Source organism: Salminus brasiliensis, chromosome 5 (assembly GCF_030463535.1).
Source record: "Salminus brasiliensis chromosome 5, fSalBra1.hap2, whole genome shotgun sequence".
Classification (NCBI taxonomy): domain Eukaryota; kingdom Metazoa; phylum Chordata; class Actinopteri; order Characiformes; family Bryconidae; genus Salminus; species Salminus brasiliensis.
In genome coordinates this window covers 38,144,872-38,164,175 of record NC_132882.1, presented here as the reverse complement: position 1 = coordinate 38,164,175, position 19,304 = coordinate 38,144,872, and the positions used below count along the sequence as shown (strand labels likewise).

Genomic DNA, 19,304 nt, shown 5'->3' with positions numbered 1-19,304 from the left:
GATTTTTGGATGCTCTCGGTATTCAAATATTAGTACTGTGTTGTTTAAATTTGAATAATAACTTTTTTGCACCATAAATATTATAATCATTTCTTTGCATTTTTTGAGCATTTGTTTTTGAGCAATTGTCATTTCTGCAAATAAATGCTCTAAATGGCAGTATTTTTAGGGGCAATTTCAGGGACAATTAGCAATTAAATATACATCAGCAATATGCAGCCAAGTGAAAATTTGATTATTTTCCTCAAAAACATACAGTACTTAAGTGTATGTGAAAATATTATGTGAATTTCTTTAATAATCTGAAAAGCAGAAATGCTTCAAAATACCACTGACAACCTTCTCTAATTTAATGATTATCACAATTGATAGTTAATGTGTGATCTAGAGTGCACTGATAGTCAAGTCAAAATTATTTATATAGCACTTTTTACAACTGTTGTCACAAAGCAGCTTTACATAATCAGTAATTATTAAAAGACAGAAAAAAAGAAAAATAAATAACATAAAAAGACAACCCTCAGTGAGCAAGCCAATCAGTGAGCAAGTAATCTATCTTTGTTCTTACGATGACGTTAAAACATTAAAACTTAAAAAGGCCTACATAGTGCAGTTGGCAGCATGCTGACCCTGGAGTAGCAACGATAGAGAGTCTATTCTGCCTTTTACAAGTCATTCCATCAATCATTCTGAAATTGTTATTATAAGATAGAAGTCCTACCCAAAATCGATGAAGGTAGAGAGAAAACATTGGGGAAACGTTTTAAGGGGAACGTTCTCGTGGCCTTTTTACACTCTCCTATTAATCCAAAAATGTTAGATTGGTCAGGACCAGCCCGCCCCTGCCCCAGGATTATCTACCAGTTCATCCATTAGCGGACTGTTTGTGACCACGAACTGCTAGCCAATCCTAGCGCCGGGGGCGGGGCTTTCCGGAAAACGGGCGTGAAAAAAGGGACGCGCGCACGGAGCTGCTCGTGGCGATTTCAACCACCTTAAATATGCCAGCTACCGCATTGAGGAGAGCTGAGCCGATCCCGCTTCACAAACCGGCGTTACAGAATGCGGCTTCTGTGTCCAAAACGTTGACAGTTCGTGCAAAACACTTGAAATTAAGTGGAAGAGGATAATTGGGTGGATATACTGAGAAAAAAAAGAAAAAGCCGATTGTAAATTTGCAGCGCAGACAGCGGGCAGTGAGCGAGGAGATGTAAAGCCGCACGGAGGATGTTGGCGAGGAGGATAGACGACGGTGCCGTTTCTGTCACAAGATGTAACCCGAGAACACGCTTATAATGTGCTAATGGGGGAAATTCTGACATTTTTGTTTACCGTCAATTGCCAGTCACCGTTGGAGTGGGCTTAAGCGGGCTGTGCCATAGTGTCCGTTCAGATGTGGGAGTTAAGCCTGTGTCATGGGCTGAAACGGTCAAATCAGCCATCCAAAAGGGAATAAATAAAGCAGTATACTGAAACCAACAGCAAATCACCACCTGTTAAAGGACGAGGTAAGCATTGACACTATAGTCTCTCTACAATACACCACAGGTTGAGATTGCAGACTAACGCAATGCAATTCAGCTGGAAATATACAGCTGCGAGAGAGCAGCCTGTCGATAACTGCCTGGGCTTGCGCATGTTAGTGGTTTCGCCTCACCACATCGTCAAACAGCATTAGGCGTACAGTCAGTTAAAACAGGACCTCTAATTATAGTCGTATCTCACAAAAAGACCAGCGTTGAAATTCCGTCTTTAAAAGAACTAAGAAACGGAAGCTTAGCCACGCTGACCATAATAGCAACACGGACTGCTGTGTCAGATTAGCTTAGCTTAGCTCACCATTTAACATCAGGTGAAATTATACCAACGCTTCCCAACAGCTTCCCCATCGTATAGTATAGTCGGGATGCTTAAGACACAATTTGGACTTAAAATAAAAGCCACAAATAAAAAAAAACAAAACGCTTGTCTGCCCTCTAATATTTGCCCATAGCACCACAGGTAGGTTTTTAAGTGTGAGACCTCTGATTAGCAGTCCCTTTCTATTGATTCACAGAAGTAAGGAAAATCTGATGATAAATGAGTCAGATTTTTTTCATGTAGCACTAGCATGATTAATAATCTGTCTATTAGGCTTGTATACAGTTCATAAAAGCTGCTATAAACGTAGATAGGCATTCATTAAAAAGAATCTGTCCACATGAATAGGCCAAGATCACTGTGTACACTGAGCACTGTGTGTGTTTGAATGGCTAGCCAGGTTGCACTACGCCTCTGGGTCTGTGTTTCGTCATGTGAAGTCCATTGACAGTCATGCCAATGACCCAGCCTGTCTCTGCATGCCTACCACTCAGCAATGAACGGGTGAGACAGAGGTATGTCTAGAGAAAGAGATTTTGATCGGCTCTTTTATGTGACATTTATGTGATCCGATCGATGAACTGGGAGTGCAAAGTTGAACCCAGCCTGCTTTCTCTGAAAAGATATGCAGCCTTGTGTGTCCTGGATACTGGTGATTCACCTTAAAGCAACATCCCACTGTTTGTACATGTTCTCTGAGGCTAGAGATGCCACATAAGCTGCAAGGCAGGTTTTTTAAGATTCATGTGGTCACCCCTTCTTTGGGCTTGAATAAAAAAAAAAACATGAAGTATATCCCCACAGTCCCTTCACATATCTTTTCAAACACTGCCTTAAATAGTTAAATGTTTAATTTAGCAAGAGTCTTTTGCCAGTGATGCGCCATATAGAATTTCACACGGTAAATTCCTCTTTCCCTCTCCTAATGGGTTCACTCAATTATTCACCTCCCAGATGGTGGAATGGCAAATGTCAGTGCCGCACAGCTCAGCTGAAAGCCAGCGTTAAGGTCAGGTGAGCATTGGGCACAGGTCAGGTCTACAGTGAACAGAACAAGTATTATGCCGTGTTGCTCAGTTGCCTAGCGGCATCAGCTGCATAGCTTTTTTCAGCGCACTGTACACACACACACATGCACACACACACACACACCATATAATGTGACAGAACAGATGGAAAGGCTTTGAATGCATTTAGTGCAAAGAAATGACTCAAAAGGGCAGTATGGAGATAATTTAATGTGATAAATTACATCACAAGACACTTTTCTGAGCGCTAAAAGGACACTAATCAACTGCCTGTTTCTTTCAACAAGTTCCAACTTGAAAACCTTAATAAAATATCATGATGCATATGTTATATGTCTTTGCTGTATTGCCCACCCTTACTACTACACAATATAATTATTGGAGCCAGTCGATATCTAAAACACTTTTTAATTGCTGATGATGTTTGATGTTTACCACAAGAACAGTAAGACAAAATCATTGTTATGTTTTTTGATAGAAATGTGTAAACTTTGTGGCTGTTAAAATAGCACATTACAGAGAAGAAGCATGGCACATGGTAATGATTCAGAATCCCAGCTGTGACACTTACAGGCTGTGGACAGAATGCATCAGATTATTATTATATATATACACACACACACACACATAATGCAGTGTGCAAAATGTGTCGGTAGGCATGAAATGTGAAACTATTTTTACTACAGTTATGGATATGGTATGGTTAGAGGTTAGATACTTGTTACCTGTACTCTCTGCAGGTATTTGATTGAAAATGTTTTTGGTGGGTTTATGAACATCAGTAACTTATCTGCTGTTCACCTGATATATTTAGCTGGCTTTGTCTTCCAAAAGCAGTAAATTATTTGTAATGTGTTTTTTGTTGACAGGTTTATTCAGTGTGGCAGGTGCCATACTGTCCATGTTTGTTGTGTGACTTTGCTCAGCGCACATTTATCCAAGAAACAAACTTGAGTCTATATAAATATTCATAACGATGCTCATCAAAGACAGGCGTTTCCCGCCTCACTGCTTCTCATTATGTCTTGCTAATATGTGCCAGTTAGTCTCTTGTCAACACAACTCAATTTATTCCATTTTTAATGGGTGTCCTCATTTAACACTGGGCGTCGAGGGTACTAGCCTGTAAGCAGCAACCAAATCCGAGCTGAGTTTCTCCTTCATTTTTTTTGTTGCAGTGCCACTTGGTTCAGTGTCCTGTTCCTGGCTATCAGTAGTAATTACCCGCCTTGGTTGGCATAATGAGACTCAGTGGGTGAGATGCTTCCGTTTGATTTGCTCTGGCACCTCCCAGGTACTTTCAAACCCTTCCGCTCCAAAAGCCGTCCATCACTGCGCAATAGGTCAGGCCTCGAGTCATAAACGCGCCAGTCACTCATTTGCTCTTGCTCGCCTCTGCTGATGCTGTTAAATAGCCTGGATCCAGTTTACAGCAGCAGTGTGGGCCACCAGAATTTTCTCATGTATGTACTAATAAGGAGTAGAACATAGAGAATGGCCTGATTCGCCTGGCTCCTTTTGGCATTGAGATGTCACTGTTTGATAATGATGTGAAAAGACATGAAATGGGGTGAATAACCTCATGAACCGTAATCAAATGTGCAGTGACAGGTCACGGTCTTGTCACTGTAGCATCATAAGCTATTGAGACAGAATGGTTTGGGACATGCTATCCAAGAACTTTATTATGAATTTATTTAAGTGTAATATTTAAAATTTATAATATGCAGGACCTTCTCCAGTAAAAAAAAAATACAGCTTACAGTCATAGTTGGAAGTTTACACGCACTCATCATGAACTTGGGCAGAACAATTTACAATGTATATGTCTAATATAAAAAAACAAGAATTTGGTCCACAAGAGGGAATTCTGAATTCAACTCTGGGTTCACACAATGCCAATCACAACTGGTACATTGCACTAAGTAAGGATGTAAAATAGGGGTATGAAGCCCCCCAGCACTGGAACTGTGTTCTGTGTACTCCAACAAAAGCAAGATAAACCATTCTTAATACCTTTGAGTTCAGAAAAAACTATGAATGAGCAAGTGTCCCAATACTTTTGTCCATATAGTGTATTTAATCCCAACCCTGTGCCCTGTACATTATTGGAAGATTACCAGCCTAGGGCCACTGTAGCCTTTTTATTTGGATTATTTGGGTGCTGGCACAAGTGTATCAGGTACAGTGATGTAGCTGGGGTTTTACACTCCTGTTACTGCTGAGTTAAAATGATCCAGCCAGCAGTGTCCTTTGGTCAGACACAGACTAATGTTAAGGATGAAGGATGACAAACACAAACTGTATGAAGATGAGCAAGTGTCTGAAAATGTTTAATACTTAAAAGTTATTGCTCTTTAAAATGATTATGCTATGACCAAAGTGAACAGTGTTCAAAAACAACTGCAATACTGCTGTGCCTGATGTATGATAACATGAACATTTTGGTATCATTGGTGTACGGAGAATTGTCCTCCACCTAAATGTTATCGTGGTGTTCCTATGGTGGTTCTATTCCACTGACTGATGGGGTTACCCTTAACCCCATCAGTCAGTGGAATAGAACCACCATAGGGTTTTCAATATGTGCATCAACAGATGGGCTACAGTACAGTACTTGTAAACCTTTGCACATATATGGCAGAACCTGCTAAAATGGCATATTTTGTGTTGTGTCTCCATTATTTCGAACTACAACTTTTGTAGCGTATGTTTAAATATATGTAGACTGTCCTTTATATTCAGTCATAGTCATGACTGTCCATACAGTCATGGGAAAAAGAAAATACACCGTCTTTAAATTGTATGTTTGTTATGTCATTTATGTTTCAGGACATAATAAAAAAGCAGGTCTTAAAATTAGATAAATACAACCTTAAAAAAAAAACAACACACAACAGATTCCAAAAAAAAACATGGTAAAAACTAAGTACACCTGATTGTAGAACAACCTTTAACAGCAATAACTTGAAGTAAGGCTTGTGAGCATTTCTTTATGCACAGTTCTCTTAAGTTCCCCCAAAAGCACTGAGTTGAGGTCTGGACTTTGAGATGGGCCATTGCAATACCTTTTGCAATACTTTTTTTTTCTTTTTCAGATGTTCTGTTGTAGATTTGCTGGTGTGCTTGGAATCATTGTCCTACTGTATGACCCATTTTCAGGCAAGCCTTAGCTGTTGATTAAATGGCCTCACATTTGACTCTAGAACACAAATCATTACCCCTCCACCTCTGTGCTTGACAGTTGGTATGAGGTGCTGATAAGCTGCGTTTGGTTTTCACCAAATGTGGCGCTGTGCAGTATGGCCATGCATCTCCGCTTTGGTCTTGTCTGTCCAAAGAACATTATTCCAGAAGTCTTTTGATTTGTTCAGATTTTTCAACTTTAGAAACCTAAGCTGTGCTGCCATGTTCTTTTCAAGTCTTGATCCTGACAATCTTTCCAAATAAGACATTCTTGTTCAGTCGTCTAGTTATACTGTCATGAACATGCTTTTTCATTATAACCTAATTCTTGTTGAATAAATAATGGAATGGTGTAATTTGTCATGTGTTGTTGTTCATCTGAGGTTGTATTTGAAGTGTTGAATGGATGTAAATGTTTTATGTCAAGTGTTTTTATTTTATTTAAGTATGTAAATATGTACTTAAAATATGTACTCGATGTAAGTAATCTACACAAAAGTGAAAGTAAATTCTAATGCACTGGAATTATGTTTAGCTTTGTGCCTTAACTATTCACAGTAACAGAAACTTTTACCAGGGTTTTTTCTGACTTGTTTATGATTTTCATGCGTTTCACAGCATTATTGGAATCATGGCAGACATCTATAAAATAACTACAAGCAGTAGTATAACACAATAGTAGTAGTCTGACTTGATACTTCCCAGAATTGTATGCAGGTGAAGTTGGGATTGTGAGATCAATAGCAGTGAGGATATTTCTTTGGTCTGAGTCAATGTCTGAGATAGAAAGAAACACAGGAAGTGTAGGTCTCTGTATGTGGGTTGTAGGACTGTAGTCACTCACCTGTTATAAAAAGACAGATACAGCCTCTGCAATAGCACAAGTTGCGGTGAATACATTATGTGTGTGTGTGTCTGTCTGTCTGTCTGTCTGCCTTTTATTTGAATACACCGAACTTGAAAAGCCACAATGGTGAGGTTGGCTTGCAATAGCATATTACAAGAATCATACTGTCTCTGTATTTGACAATATGCATGCTGAGCTTCTGACGAAACATCTGAACAAAGCAAAGCTGATGACTTTTGAAATGTAAAAGATAACTTACTTAAATCACCTGGTCCACTTCTTTGCACTTTGTCAATGTGGTTTCAGTTCTAAGAGTTTTATTTCAGCATTACATAAAGGCCCTTCAAAATGGATGCGTTATTAGAATTTGTTCAATCTGACTTAAAAACTGACTTACACTGAAGTTACACTCAAGTGGGTTGTATGGATGTAATGCGTGTGAAATCCAAGATATTAATGCTTGTTCAAGTTACTTCTTAAGATTTTCTTTCTTGGACTGTTACTGCTTTAAGTATGTTTGGAGGCAACAGTGGCAGCTGAGTTTCAAGTATCAATTCTTGAGGCTCAAGTCCTGAGTCAAATACCAAGTCACTATATGCAAACCTGTGGAGTCCCAAGAAAGTCAGTAGGTATTCCTCAACAAAATTATTGGCATAGAACACTACAAACATAACACAGAACACCACAAATGATGACAGCAGTACTACATAATTCTAAAAATGTGTTAGTAGTATTGTAAGTTGTTAAATAAATCAAAATTAGATACTTGTTTTACTTAGTACTGTTTTAAAATACAGTGCAAGTGTTTTAACATGCAGTGTTTCTTGGATAAATACTGTGCAACTACACAAGAATTAAAATGAAAAAAAATTCCTGTCCTGTTACAAATAAAAATAAGAATAAAAAATAAAATATCCTGTCATATCTGTCCTTCCACTTGCCCTTCATCCTGCTCTGCCTTAAGCACAGGTTTTAATACATTTTTTGATTCATGATGATGATAGGTTTATGATTCATGAATGAAATACAGACTACACATCTTTTTAATATTCTATAGCGAAATTAGAGTCCTTGTGGGACTGGTAAAAAAAAAAAGAACTAAAATTAAAAAGTGTTCGCCTGAAATGTGAAAACTTAACAAATTGATAGAAGAAATTAATGGAATAAGGATGTTTTGCCTTCCCTTTCTATGTCACCTATCCACACATGTCCCTATCCCAAATCTGCAGTGGCTCCTCCCTTTCACATTACTCACACCTGCACCTCTACTACATATACTCCATACCTCACTAGTGTTTTCTCCTTGAGTCACTCCAAAGGTTGTATCAGTTCCAGCTACCCCTTTCCAGTGTTTACTCCACGGGTCAGTCCAGTCCAGGGGCCGTTCCATTTCAAGCTGCACAGGCAACTTCAGATTCAGCCCCTGCTCTGAGTCTTTCCAGTTTCTGTGGCCCAGGCTAACCTAGTGCCAGTTCCCCTGGCTGTTTTTGTTTCCACTGCCTGGGCTCTGCTCCCGCTCTCCTGTCAGCGGTTCCATCCTCTCCTGACCCCCTCACTGGGGTCCTGTCTGCCCATGCACTTTTTCTGGACCTTTTTCTCAGACTGTGCCTCCATCTGGACTTAGTTATACTTCCCCATAGCCAGAGTTCACCATCACCTTCAGAGAAACAGCACCTTGCCTTGAGTTTTTTTTTGGTTTTGATGCTGGTCCTGTTTCTCTCACTTGTGTCTTTGAAATGTATCTTTTCCCTTGCATAGATATAACTTTATTGTTCCTGGAAAAAATTGCAGAATGCAAATTCATGGATTATTTGCATTCTACAGACCACTCTGCATCACCCTATCTGTCATATAAACACATCCTTGCATGCTTTTTTATATTTTAGATTTAATTGTTTTAACTCTGTAGTGTTTGCAATACAACAGCATGCATAATTAATTACTATTAATTGTGACATGATCGACTTTGAGTTGTTCTAACCAAACTTTTCTGGTATCCCCAGCAACTGGAGGGACTCTGGTGGCAGAGGCTGAGGGACCTAGACAGACCCAAGTCTACCTTCAGCCCAGCCTGAGGAGCAGCAGCCATCTTAAAGTTCCCACAGACAACTTCTGCCTCATGGCATGAACTCCACACTCACTGTGCTGTGGATCTTTCTGTGGAGGTAAAAAAAGAAAGCTTATGATGAATAGCTGTGTAGCAGGCAATACAATGAACTCAGCATGTCAGACTTAAATAATGCTGATTTGCCACTAGTATTATTTAAGAACTGCGTGACATTTGTTGTATGACAATATGTAATAAGATGCTGTGTCACATGATGGTAATTCTTTATGCCAAAACTCCATTTCCCAAATCCATTTTGAGGAAAGACAAGGTATGAAAATGAAATGAAAATAATATTTTTTACAGGTGCTGGCATGCCTGGATTTTAGCTACATTGCTGATAAGATAATGGCATGCCGAAGTCAGATGTTAATATGCAGTCCACATCTCATTTTCTCACAGTGAAAAATCTTAGGCTGAAACTGTGAATAGAATGCAAACACACAGCAGGGGTGTAAGACGAATGAGAGCTCTTAATAATAAAAAAGAAGAAAGCATTATAGCCCTTCATGATCATATATATATGATCATGTGTATATGTTTTATACATATATATTAATGGGATGTTCTGATCTGTTATGCTATATTGCCCCGATCCGATCTCTTAATGCTGAGTATCAGTTGATTCTGGTGAGATCTTTGTGTTTGTATAAATACTACCGCCACATAGTTTAGATTAGATATGCTGCTAATCAATACTTAATCATTTGTATTATTGTTTTATAATGTTTAATATCTTATTATCCTGTCTGACGCACCTGTATATTCAAAAACACTGTAGTCAAGTCATTTTGGGAGTGTGTGTGGTACTGATATCCGTTGTTGTTTGTAGACTACTGATGTGAAACAATGTTTTAATAGTAAGGTGAATTTAGCCTGTGTGTATGTTAGTGTTTTAAACCACCACTGAACACGCTTTTTAGTGGTGATTTAAAACGAGCGTTGTGCGGTTCACACCTGTAAAACTGATCGTTTCCACAACAGTTTTATATTGTTTCAGATAGAGCTGGATGAAATGACCTTAAATTAATATTAAGATTAATGAATGATTATATCAGCTGCTCAAGTTGATCAGTTGGCTCAATGTTTTAGTTCTCCTCTATGTTGCTTCCATGTCACATGACTACACACAACACAATTTTACAGTACAATGAAAAAACATTAGACTAAAGAATATCACAATTAACTGAACATTTTATAAAGCTTCATTCATGTTGCTTCTATGTCACAGCTTGGAAAAAAATCTATCTATTTCCAGGGTAAACAAATTCCAGATTTCCTGGGTGGTCTTAGAATATTGGACCCCCACAATATAGGTATCAAATGAAGAAAAATACTTTTACCCAGGAATACATGAATAAGGCTGACCCTTACTCAAACCTTCTATGCCTCTCTCTTGCATTATGATGCTGGAGAACAGCCCGTTCTGGCCATCGCTGTGTTCAGCTCTTAGATCATCTGCAATATCTAAAGTTCCTGCATTACAGCAAAATTATGTAATGCAGTTATATTGCATTAACACTATAATGACATAATTCCACATCTTATGAGCAGATAATTACTTGCAATTTCTTACTGTAAAATCATATGATATTTAAATGTAATTACAGGCTGTAATTTTATACAGTATTTTAGTACACAGAACTGCAGCAGATACATTAATTTGAATTACAGCAGATGCGCTTTGAACTCCAATACAGTAACGTTCAAGCAACGTTAATAATCTTGTGCTTGCAAGAAAAACAACAAGTACACCATATTTTCAAACCGTGGTTGGAGCTACTCTGTTGAGAGGGAAATATAATTATAATATCTTCCCCGAGACATAGGAAAGGGAGTCATATCTGAACAGAATATTAAATTACAAGATTTTAGACCTGGGTTTGTCTGACTGGGTTGTCTTATTTCACAGTTTAAAGGTTGGTAGACAGGGCAGATACCCAAATGTATGTGCACGTTTTATAATATGTCCCTATTAAATGATTTAAAAAAAATATTTTCCACATCCCACTGAGCAGAGTACTACACTAATCACCATGTCAACCCTAGGAATCTGCTTTTTTCCCTTAAGGGCATTTCCCCCTGACATTAGCACATGGATTTCAAGACTTCAAATGAAGAGGTATGTTTTTGTCCCATTTATTTAGTTTTATTGCAATATATGTAAAAAAATGATTCAACAATGTTATGCCTTAGCAGTAGACCAATCTAAATTAGTGTGGTTTAGGCCAAATCAAGCTAAAACATAAAGTGGTAAATATAAATATACAAATATGGCATTGTAACATTTAAACATAACATTTAAAACCTTTTGTAGTAATATTGTCCTGTAACTGTTATCAAAGACAACATAAATCTCTTTCACTTTGATATCTTGTGAAAGATATTGCTAACACCAGTTAATGTAACATTTTCTAGGTCATAATCTTTTTCAGGGTAATCTCAGATTCTCATACGCTTTAGGCAATATTTAGCTTGAATTAGTGTACGCTTTCAGTAGCTTACATAATCAGCATGAACCACAATAAATCATGTAAAATCCTTTTTGTGGTCCTGAGTGTGAGTCAATGCCACATCAAATAGTGCAGCTGCCGTCTTAAACAGAAAGTGCTAACCTCCCAGGCCCTGAATGACTTGTCCTGTTGTACAGTGATCTGAAGGATGCTGACGTCAGAGAACATCTCATTTATATTCTTGTCATGAATAGATGCTCTCGTTATTTAGATTTTGCAGCAATTTAGAAGAGAGGACTAGCATCTCAATTAGCACCGATATCAATGTAGAAAGACCTAATTTACTCAATGGCTAGCGCAGAAATGGGGAGCATGAAACATAGCTCTTGAGCGTGTCAGATTTAGTGTGAACACAGTGGAGCAGTTGTTTGTTCTTTGATGTGTAATGTATTGTTTGCTTAATTATATTACTTGTATCATTTATTTGTAGTCCGCTTCAATTTACAGTCTTAAGGCTGTTGGACAAATGATCTTTTGACTCGCAGTCTGGGAAGACATAATCTGCTTGTACACATATTTCTGTTATTGCATCTTTTGAAATTGCTGTGCAAACACACAATTGTTTAAGCAAGCTTGTTCGAAACCCCTAATCACTTGAGGTTACCACACTAAAACAAAGGAGAAAGCATAACCATCTAATACATCCCCAGTGGCAGTGGGGCCAGTTAGGTTACATAAGATCTCCTGGCCATGGCAAATGTCATTTTTTATTTTTTTTTGTAAAATGATGTCCTTAGAAATCAGTTTTCATCTTAAAGACCTTTTAATGTAAGTGTCTATTGATTGCATTTTGGCAAACCAAGGTTGCACAGATTTAGCAAATATCACAGTGATTTTTTGTTGTAGTTGTGGTTATGTATAGTGCTGGAATTCAGTATAACAATTAATTGAACCTTTTACCTCAGTTACGATTAATGATCAATCACGATTAATGAGTTGCTCAGTTGTTTCGGAATTTGAGGTAGTATGTTTTTTATGAGACACTACATAAGCTCACATAGTGAGAGACAACCCACCCATTAATTAAAAAATGTTACCTCTTTTATTCAGATTTATTAAAAATGTTCTATGTATGTTGTGTAAATACAACATATTTAATTTTCATTGATATTTGCTGTTGGTACAAAAAAAAAACATTTGTATTTAATGATGTTTGTGGATCAGTGCACTTTTTAACAGTTGTAGTTCCTCAGTTGGGGGTCCAATGACGTTGTCTATTTGACACTTGACCTGCTTTTATTCACATAGGATGATCAAGTGCCCCTCAACCTTGAATGTTGGTGAAAGCATTGTTCCTTCACTCCTCCTACCTAGAAATTTAGCATTTCTCAGAGATTTCTGTAACTCTCCATTTTTTATTCTTCTGAAGTCAACCTTGCAGACAAAAAGTATTTTTTTTATATTGTCACTGTCACACAAAAATCTTACATCTCTAAATTGGGGAACTTTACTGAAGTTCTTAACTTTTCCAGGAGTTCTTAACTTCAATGTAATGTGTAATGTTTATTTATTTATTTTTTGTTTACAAATTTAGTTTCACGTTTCTATTTGTCCAATTATCATGAAATTTTGACACAATATATAGCTGCCAGATCCATGTTATGCAAAAATGTTTATACAAGCAATATGATGCTTACCTAGGGCTACACACATAAGAAATCTGTAATGTAATGATTTAAAGTCCATCAAATCAGTTAAATTGGGAGATACTGAGTAGACAGAACTTGAGAGCGTGTTTTTCAGTGCCGTTTTTTTTCCTCAGGACAGGATTTGACAATTGATTACTTTCCGTATCTTGGCTAATTACTTTGTTGCAGAAGATTACAGATGTATGTGTGTTTCTTGATTGATCCCAGATAAAGACGGGGATTTATCTGCTACAAGATGGTAATGAAGAGCCCTTCAGTATCCGACTGCACTTGGCCAAAGACATTCTGACCATTCAAGAGCAAGATGTCATTTGTGTGTCTGGGGAACCTTTCTACTCAAGTGTAGGTTCTGTTGCCAGCGTGAGTTCTATAGTCCTGAACAATGTCTTGTTTTTAGTGAATCGTATTAATATACTTGGTGTGTAGAGTATAATTAAACACTGTAGGATTTGGAGAGAAATAGCCTGCTTTCTTGAGCTTATGTATATAATAGCACCTTTTACCATCAGTTTTTTTTTCACTAATAATTTATGTACCAAGAAAAAAGAAATTGTATAATAATAAAAAAAAAAACAGTAATAATGACTTCTATATTTCCTGTCTTTTCTGTCATTTTCAAGCAAGGCCATTGTATCAATATCATTGAAATCTGTGTTAGGTCCAAGGAGTAGAATCTTACCAAATAAAAGTGAACATGAAAATGTATTATATTATTTACATGTATAATTTCATTCAGAGTGTGAGACTGTGTAATTGAATACGGTATGTTTTATAATTTTTAGGACATGAAAGGCCTATTATAATTAATGTACAGAAGCCATCTGTGACTTTGCTGAAGTAAACAAACTTTACTTTGTAAGCAAAATCATATGTTGTGAAATTCAGTATGTAATTATTAACCCAGTGAACATTACTTTTTTACAGGAAAGAACTGTAACTATACGACGTCAGACAATAGGAGGATTTGGCCTAAGTATAAAGGTAATTTGCATGCATGCTGTGCTATTCTAAAAGCACAATCCAGTTCCATAATGTGGTAAAAAATATAAATCTCACAAAGATGATTCTGCTACATCCATCTTTCATAGGGTGGTGCGGAACACAAAATTCCTGTTGTGATCTCAAAAATATCAAAAGAACAAAAAGGTATGTTATTTTATTTCCCCTTTTTATCACTTCCATTTGCAATATTTGTAATGCCTGTATATCAACCTAACTGGCATTATTTTGTTTGTTTGTTTGTTTTTACAGCTGAACTCTCCGGCCTTCTCTTCATAGGAGATGGTATTCTCCAGGTGAGTTTCAGCTCTCATTCCCAGACATACTCTGCTGTCAGTCACTTTCTCTGTTAATACTGTGCTAATGTTTTAGTCTGAAGGACACTATGAAACTCCTGTAGTGGCTGAAAAGATTCCTGGTGTGAGGCCAACTCTGTTTCCTAAAGACCAGGCGTCGCTAAAGTGTTTAGCATTGTTTCTGTTTTCTACTTATTTTCTGTTATGTGAACTTGAAAGGTCAAGGTGTGATTTTACATTGGTCTGGATGAACTAGGAACTGTAGAGCTGATTTATTCTTACCCACCTTGCTTTAAGTCCTATGATCTTGTTTCTAGATAAATGGGATAAATGTGAAGAGTTATCGCCACGAAGAAGTGGTATGTTCTACTTTATTTCTTTAAAAAAATGCTTTAAAAAGGTTTCATTATATATGAGGCAGAGAAATTCCAGTACCTCATAAGAAAGTGTAGTGTTTACCTAATTGTTTAATTGTCTAACATCTTGTATGTTTTTGCAAGGAAAGGTTATAATTTTCAAGAAACTGCTCATTTAAGTGTGAATAAGTCCTGACTCTCTTCTTCAGGTTCAGGTTTTACGAAATGCTGGGGAAGAAGTAACTCTGACTGTGTCATTCCTGAAGAGGACACCTGCCTTTTTAAAACTGCCGCTATGTGAAGACTGCACTTGTATGTATTGTTTTGCCTCTAAAAAACATGAGGTTATCAAAGAACTTTATTGTGGCTATTACATTGCAATAAAGTTGCTGGCTTGGTTCACAATTTCAACAAGAATGATCTGTGTTGGTCCCTCAGGTGTGCCAAGTGATCAGAGTAGTGGGACTTCATCTCCACTGTGTGACAGTGGCTTGCATCTGAACTACCATCCTAACAATACAGTACGTAATTAATCATTTAAAGTATATACTTAATCCAAGGGCTGCTTGTGCAAATATATTCTGAAAGTACCCTTTTATATAGTCAAAGAGCTGTACAATCAAGAGCGGATATACAATCACAATTAATAAACTAATTAATAAAATACAATAAGAAAATAACATGGTACTGCTTGAATCCCTCTTATTTATGAACAGGTGTACATAGCTCTAACAAATCTAATTCTGAATTATTACTGTGCTAAAAAACCTCTTTACTCAAAGCATACACACTAGACGCTGATGGGCAGGTGATTAAGCAAGTCAGTATTTCAAGATGCTTCTACTAAGTACAGGAAAACAAAAATCTGTGATAACTGAACAAATGGTAAAGATAGATATAGTTATAAAACATTGTAGAAATGCAGTTTGCCAGAATGGCTCTAACAACCATTTGCTACATCTGCTCAGGACACACTGTCTTGCTCGTCTTGGCCTACATCACCAGGGCTACGCTGGGAGAAGAGATGGGTGGACCTGCGACTAATCCCCCTCCTCCATGCACGACTGTCACAGTATGTCCCTGGCTCTGACATCTGCAGGTGAGCCCTGCAGAAATCTTTTAAGAAACCTCTACATGGCAGGCAATATATAAGTAAATTTGTGCCCTTTACAATCCCTTGTATTTTTTTCTATTTTGATATAGGCTGCCTCTTCACATTTTAACCTTGTTAGCATTTTCTTTAATTTAGTTTAATAGATTTTCATTACTTTCAGATTCAGTGCAACTATTGTCTTGGGATAAGCAAAATTAAATTAGATGTTAAGAAATTAAGTTGTAACAAGAGAGAAAAATTTTATTATTTTATTTGATATAATTCATAGAAACGGTAAAAGAGAATTAAACTTTTAAGGAGTTTTTATTTTTTCTCATTTGAGTTTGCTGTCAAATCACAAGAGTGTGTGTATTTTAATCTCCTCAGGCAAAATGCCTTTCAAGTTATTGCAGTGGATGGGGTTTGCAGTGGGGTAATTCAGTGCCCCAGTAGTGAAGAATGCATGGACTGGCTCCAAGCAATAGCATCAAACATATCTGCTCTCACAAAGCACAATGTGAGTATTACTTCAAAGAACAAAGAATCAGAGAATTAACTTGTAAATCAGTTCCAGTTGTAAGGTTTTTAGTAATTGATCATTGATAAACAAGACCTTTGTTACCCAAAAGCTAACCCTCTTCTTCTGTTCTGGTCATATTGACTTAGATCAAGCAAATGTTTATTTTCGGATCTTAATGTGTACTGGCAGACTTTTGTAGTTTTTAGCAGTCACCGCCACTCTTTGAATTACTGCTTTTGGATGATCTATTATTCACATCCATGAATTATGCATTCACAATTCCATGGACTGGCAAGTCAATTAGAACGCACTCAAGGGGCTCTTCCCTGCATATTCTGAGTGCAGTTTAGAAGCATTTTGCTGTTTCATGGTAGAGATGTTATGTTGACTGCTGTTGTGTCATACAGTAGTTTAAGGCTGCGCACATTTGACAAAATGATTAGTCACTACACACTTACAGTGCCCTCTTCAAGTGGGCCTCCTCATTTGTCCAGTTATATGATGCCTGTGATCAGAATGTTATTCAAGTAAGCACCTGGAAATGATCTATACAGACACAAAAATGCCTGCATTTTGTTTGTGCACTTATTTGATAAAGTGCTATTTACAAACCAGAATATTTGAATGTGATGCAGCATATATATTTCAGTTAAATCAAATTAAATTAAATTAATTAAGGACTTCTGCAGTTAACTCATTACAGAAGTCAAATTCACTATTTAATTTAGAATGACATGAATACTAGTGCATGCCTTATCTATTATCTATAAGTCTAATATTTTATGAAAAAACACATAAATCACCCAGTGGGGCATTTTAGTATATTGAAGTCTGCTTTTTTATTTTTAACAGGACAGTAGATAGACAAGTATACAATTAAGTATATAACTAATGTACTAGAGCTGAGCAATATGACAATAATCATGCCGTGATAAACGTTGTTATTGCGATAACATTATTCTTTTCTAAGCATATTGAGGATACTGTTAGTGCTTATTAAACACTGATCACCAGCAGGTTTCATTACAAACAGTGTAATTAGACTGGTTCAATTAGATGAAGATCAGCAGATGTTGAATAAAGTTCACTGTACTTACTACCGGAGAGTATCTGAATAGTAGTTTTTAAGGATCTATCGCTACGGATTCTTTTAGTCTGTGATTACATACATTATGATAAATATTATGTTTTGCGAAAAAAAGTATTTAATTATCGTGATATAGGGCTTTTACCATATCGCCCAGCCCTATGATGTACACTTTACTCAGACACAACTTACTACTATAAATCAGTGCAATCTCAAGAATGTTTTTGTTTATTGTGGCATTTGAATTTCCATCTCACAGCACTCTATTTTGAGTGTCTATTGCTCTCGGCCAAGAATCTTTTCAAGCATGATGATGACCTGGGAAAACAACTCAGCTCTTCTCCACAAGCTGCTTTGATGCACAGCTTTTTTGGTATATCCTCTGCAAAACCAGAAGGATAAACACAAATTCATTTCAATTTTAAACCCAGATATCTCATTTCTGAGAAGGTTGTGAGTGGCTGGCGTAATGAGGGAGATGCAGCTGGTAAAAAGTTAATGATGAATAAAGCCTCTGGGCAGTAGCAGCCGCTGCCTCTGCAGCTCTGATGAGAAGACATGAGTATATCTGCGAGAAAGGCCATTATCTGGTTTCTGGATAATTGGGGTGAGACATGAAAAAGGTCATTCTACGAAAGCCAGTGCACCCTTCTTGCTGAATCATTGTGGAGGCCATGCTGGAGATGGCAGGGCTTGGCCGGACTTTTTAATTCCCACCAATAATTCAGATCTCAGCTGCCCCACTTTTAGTAATCTGGGTTCATCAGAGGTTATTCAGAATGACAGAGTCAACACATGAGGTTTTAAGAAGTGACAGAAGAATGTTAATTCATTTACCACTTTTCAAGTGTTGTACGGAATTGATTAGCTTAGCAATTCATATACTAAGATTCTTCTGTGATTGCAGCATGTTTAAAAGCTGATGTGCTCTGTTGCAGGTGAAGAAGATCAATAGAAACTTTCCTGTAAATCAGCAGGTAATGCCATTACCAGTTGTTAAATGTGAAATGGATTATTAAATCAGTATGAAGAATTCTGTAGAAATTCTTTTTTTGCACAATTTAGTTCAAATGAGCTGATTCTCTCAGAACCAGCTTAGGTAATCCTCTTTGCTGCCATTATATCAGAAAAGTAAAAGTAAATGCTTTGATTTTGCATTTTGTACATTAAAATGGTCATTTTAGATATGTGTTCTGACAGCTCAGCTTCTTGTTTTCAGTGAGAAGTGCAGCTTAGAGAGCCAAACTGAGGAAGGGTGCTGTATCTTGCACTCTCATGGCATCATTTTTGACAAGACATTACAGACATCATTGCCATCATCATAACCATAATCCTAATCAGAACACAGAGTAAGAGAGCATTTCAGAAACTCTACAACCATAATCTGACACTACAGCCTGTTTTTGGGCAAAGATTCAGCTTAGTCCTCGACTAAAAAGAAAGTCTTAGTGTATTTTAGTCAAATGGTTAAAGTAGACTATTATAAATATTTCAGATGTTGTTTTAAGGCTTTTGAGGAAACATTGCCTCCAGAGGCTGAGGTGTGTACAACACAAGTGATCCAGAGTAATATTCGTGTTTAACCTCAGATGTGTCAATGTTGCTTTTTTTTCCAGATCATTTATATGGGCTGGGTGGATGAAAGAGAGCAAGACTTGGTTCAGGACCGAATGTACACACCAAAATTCCTGGCCTTGAGGGGTTCTTCTCTCTTCAAATTCTCAGCACCTCCAGTAAGTACTTACACTAGTGTTACTTTGTTT

The 19,304-nt window shown here is 37.2% G+C and overlaps 1 protein-coding gene across 2 annotated transcripts in view; it reads left to right on the top strand.

The window, feature by feature from the left end:
- The first annotated feature begins 946 nt into the window (after window positions 1–946).
- sntg1 (syntrophin, gamma 1) overlaps window positions 947–19,304 on the top strand; it is a 26,719-nt gene continuing 8,361 nt past the window's right edge. Inside the window, exons 1-14 of one of the 2 annotated variants that reach the window (XM_072680248.1) lie at window positions 947–1,508; window positions 8,925–9,086; window positions 11,100–11,150; window positions 13,398–13,532; window positions 14,115–14,171; window positions 14,279–14,336; window positions 14,442–14,485; window positions 14,803–14,844; window positions 15,051–15,153; window positions 15,280–15,362; window positions 15,810–15,940; window positions 16,322–16,451; window positions 18,480–18,518; window positions 19,158–19,274. In XM_072680248.1, the coding sequence (XP_072536349.1) occupies window positions 11,124–11,150; window positions 13,398–13,532; window positions 14,115–14,171; window positions 14,279–14,336; window positions 14,442–14,485; window positions 14,803–14,844; window positions 15,051–15,153; window positions 15,280–15,362; window positions 15,810–15,940; window positions 16,322–16,451; window positions 18,480–18,518; window positions 19,158–19,274 (966 nt within the window). In that variant the 5' untranslated portion in view covers window positions 947–1,508; window positions 8,925–9,086; window positions 11,100–11,123. Of the gene's footprint in view, window positions 1,509–8,924; window positions 9,087–11,099; window positions 11,151–13,397; window positions 13,551–14,114; window positions 14,172–14,278; window positions 14,337–14,441; window positions 14,486–14,802; window positions 14,845–15,050; window positions 15,154–15,279; window positions 15,363–15,809; window positions 15,941–16,321; window positions 16,452–18,479; window positions 18,519–19,157; window positions 19,275–19,304 lie in introns of both variants that reach the window. The other variant, XM_072680247.1, reaches the window with a different exon arrangement.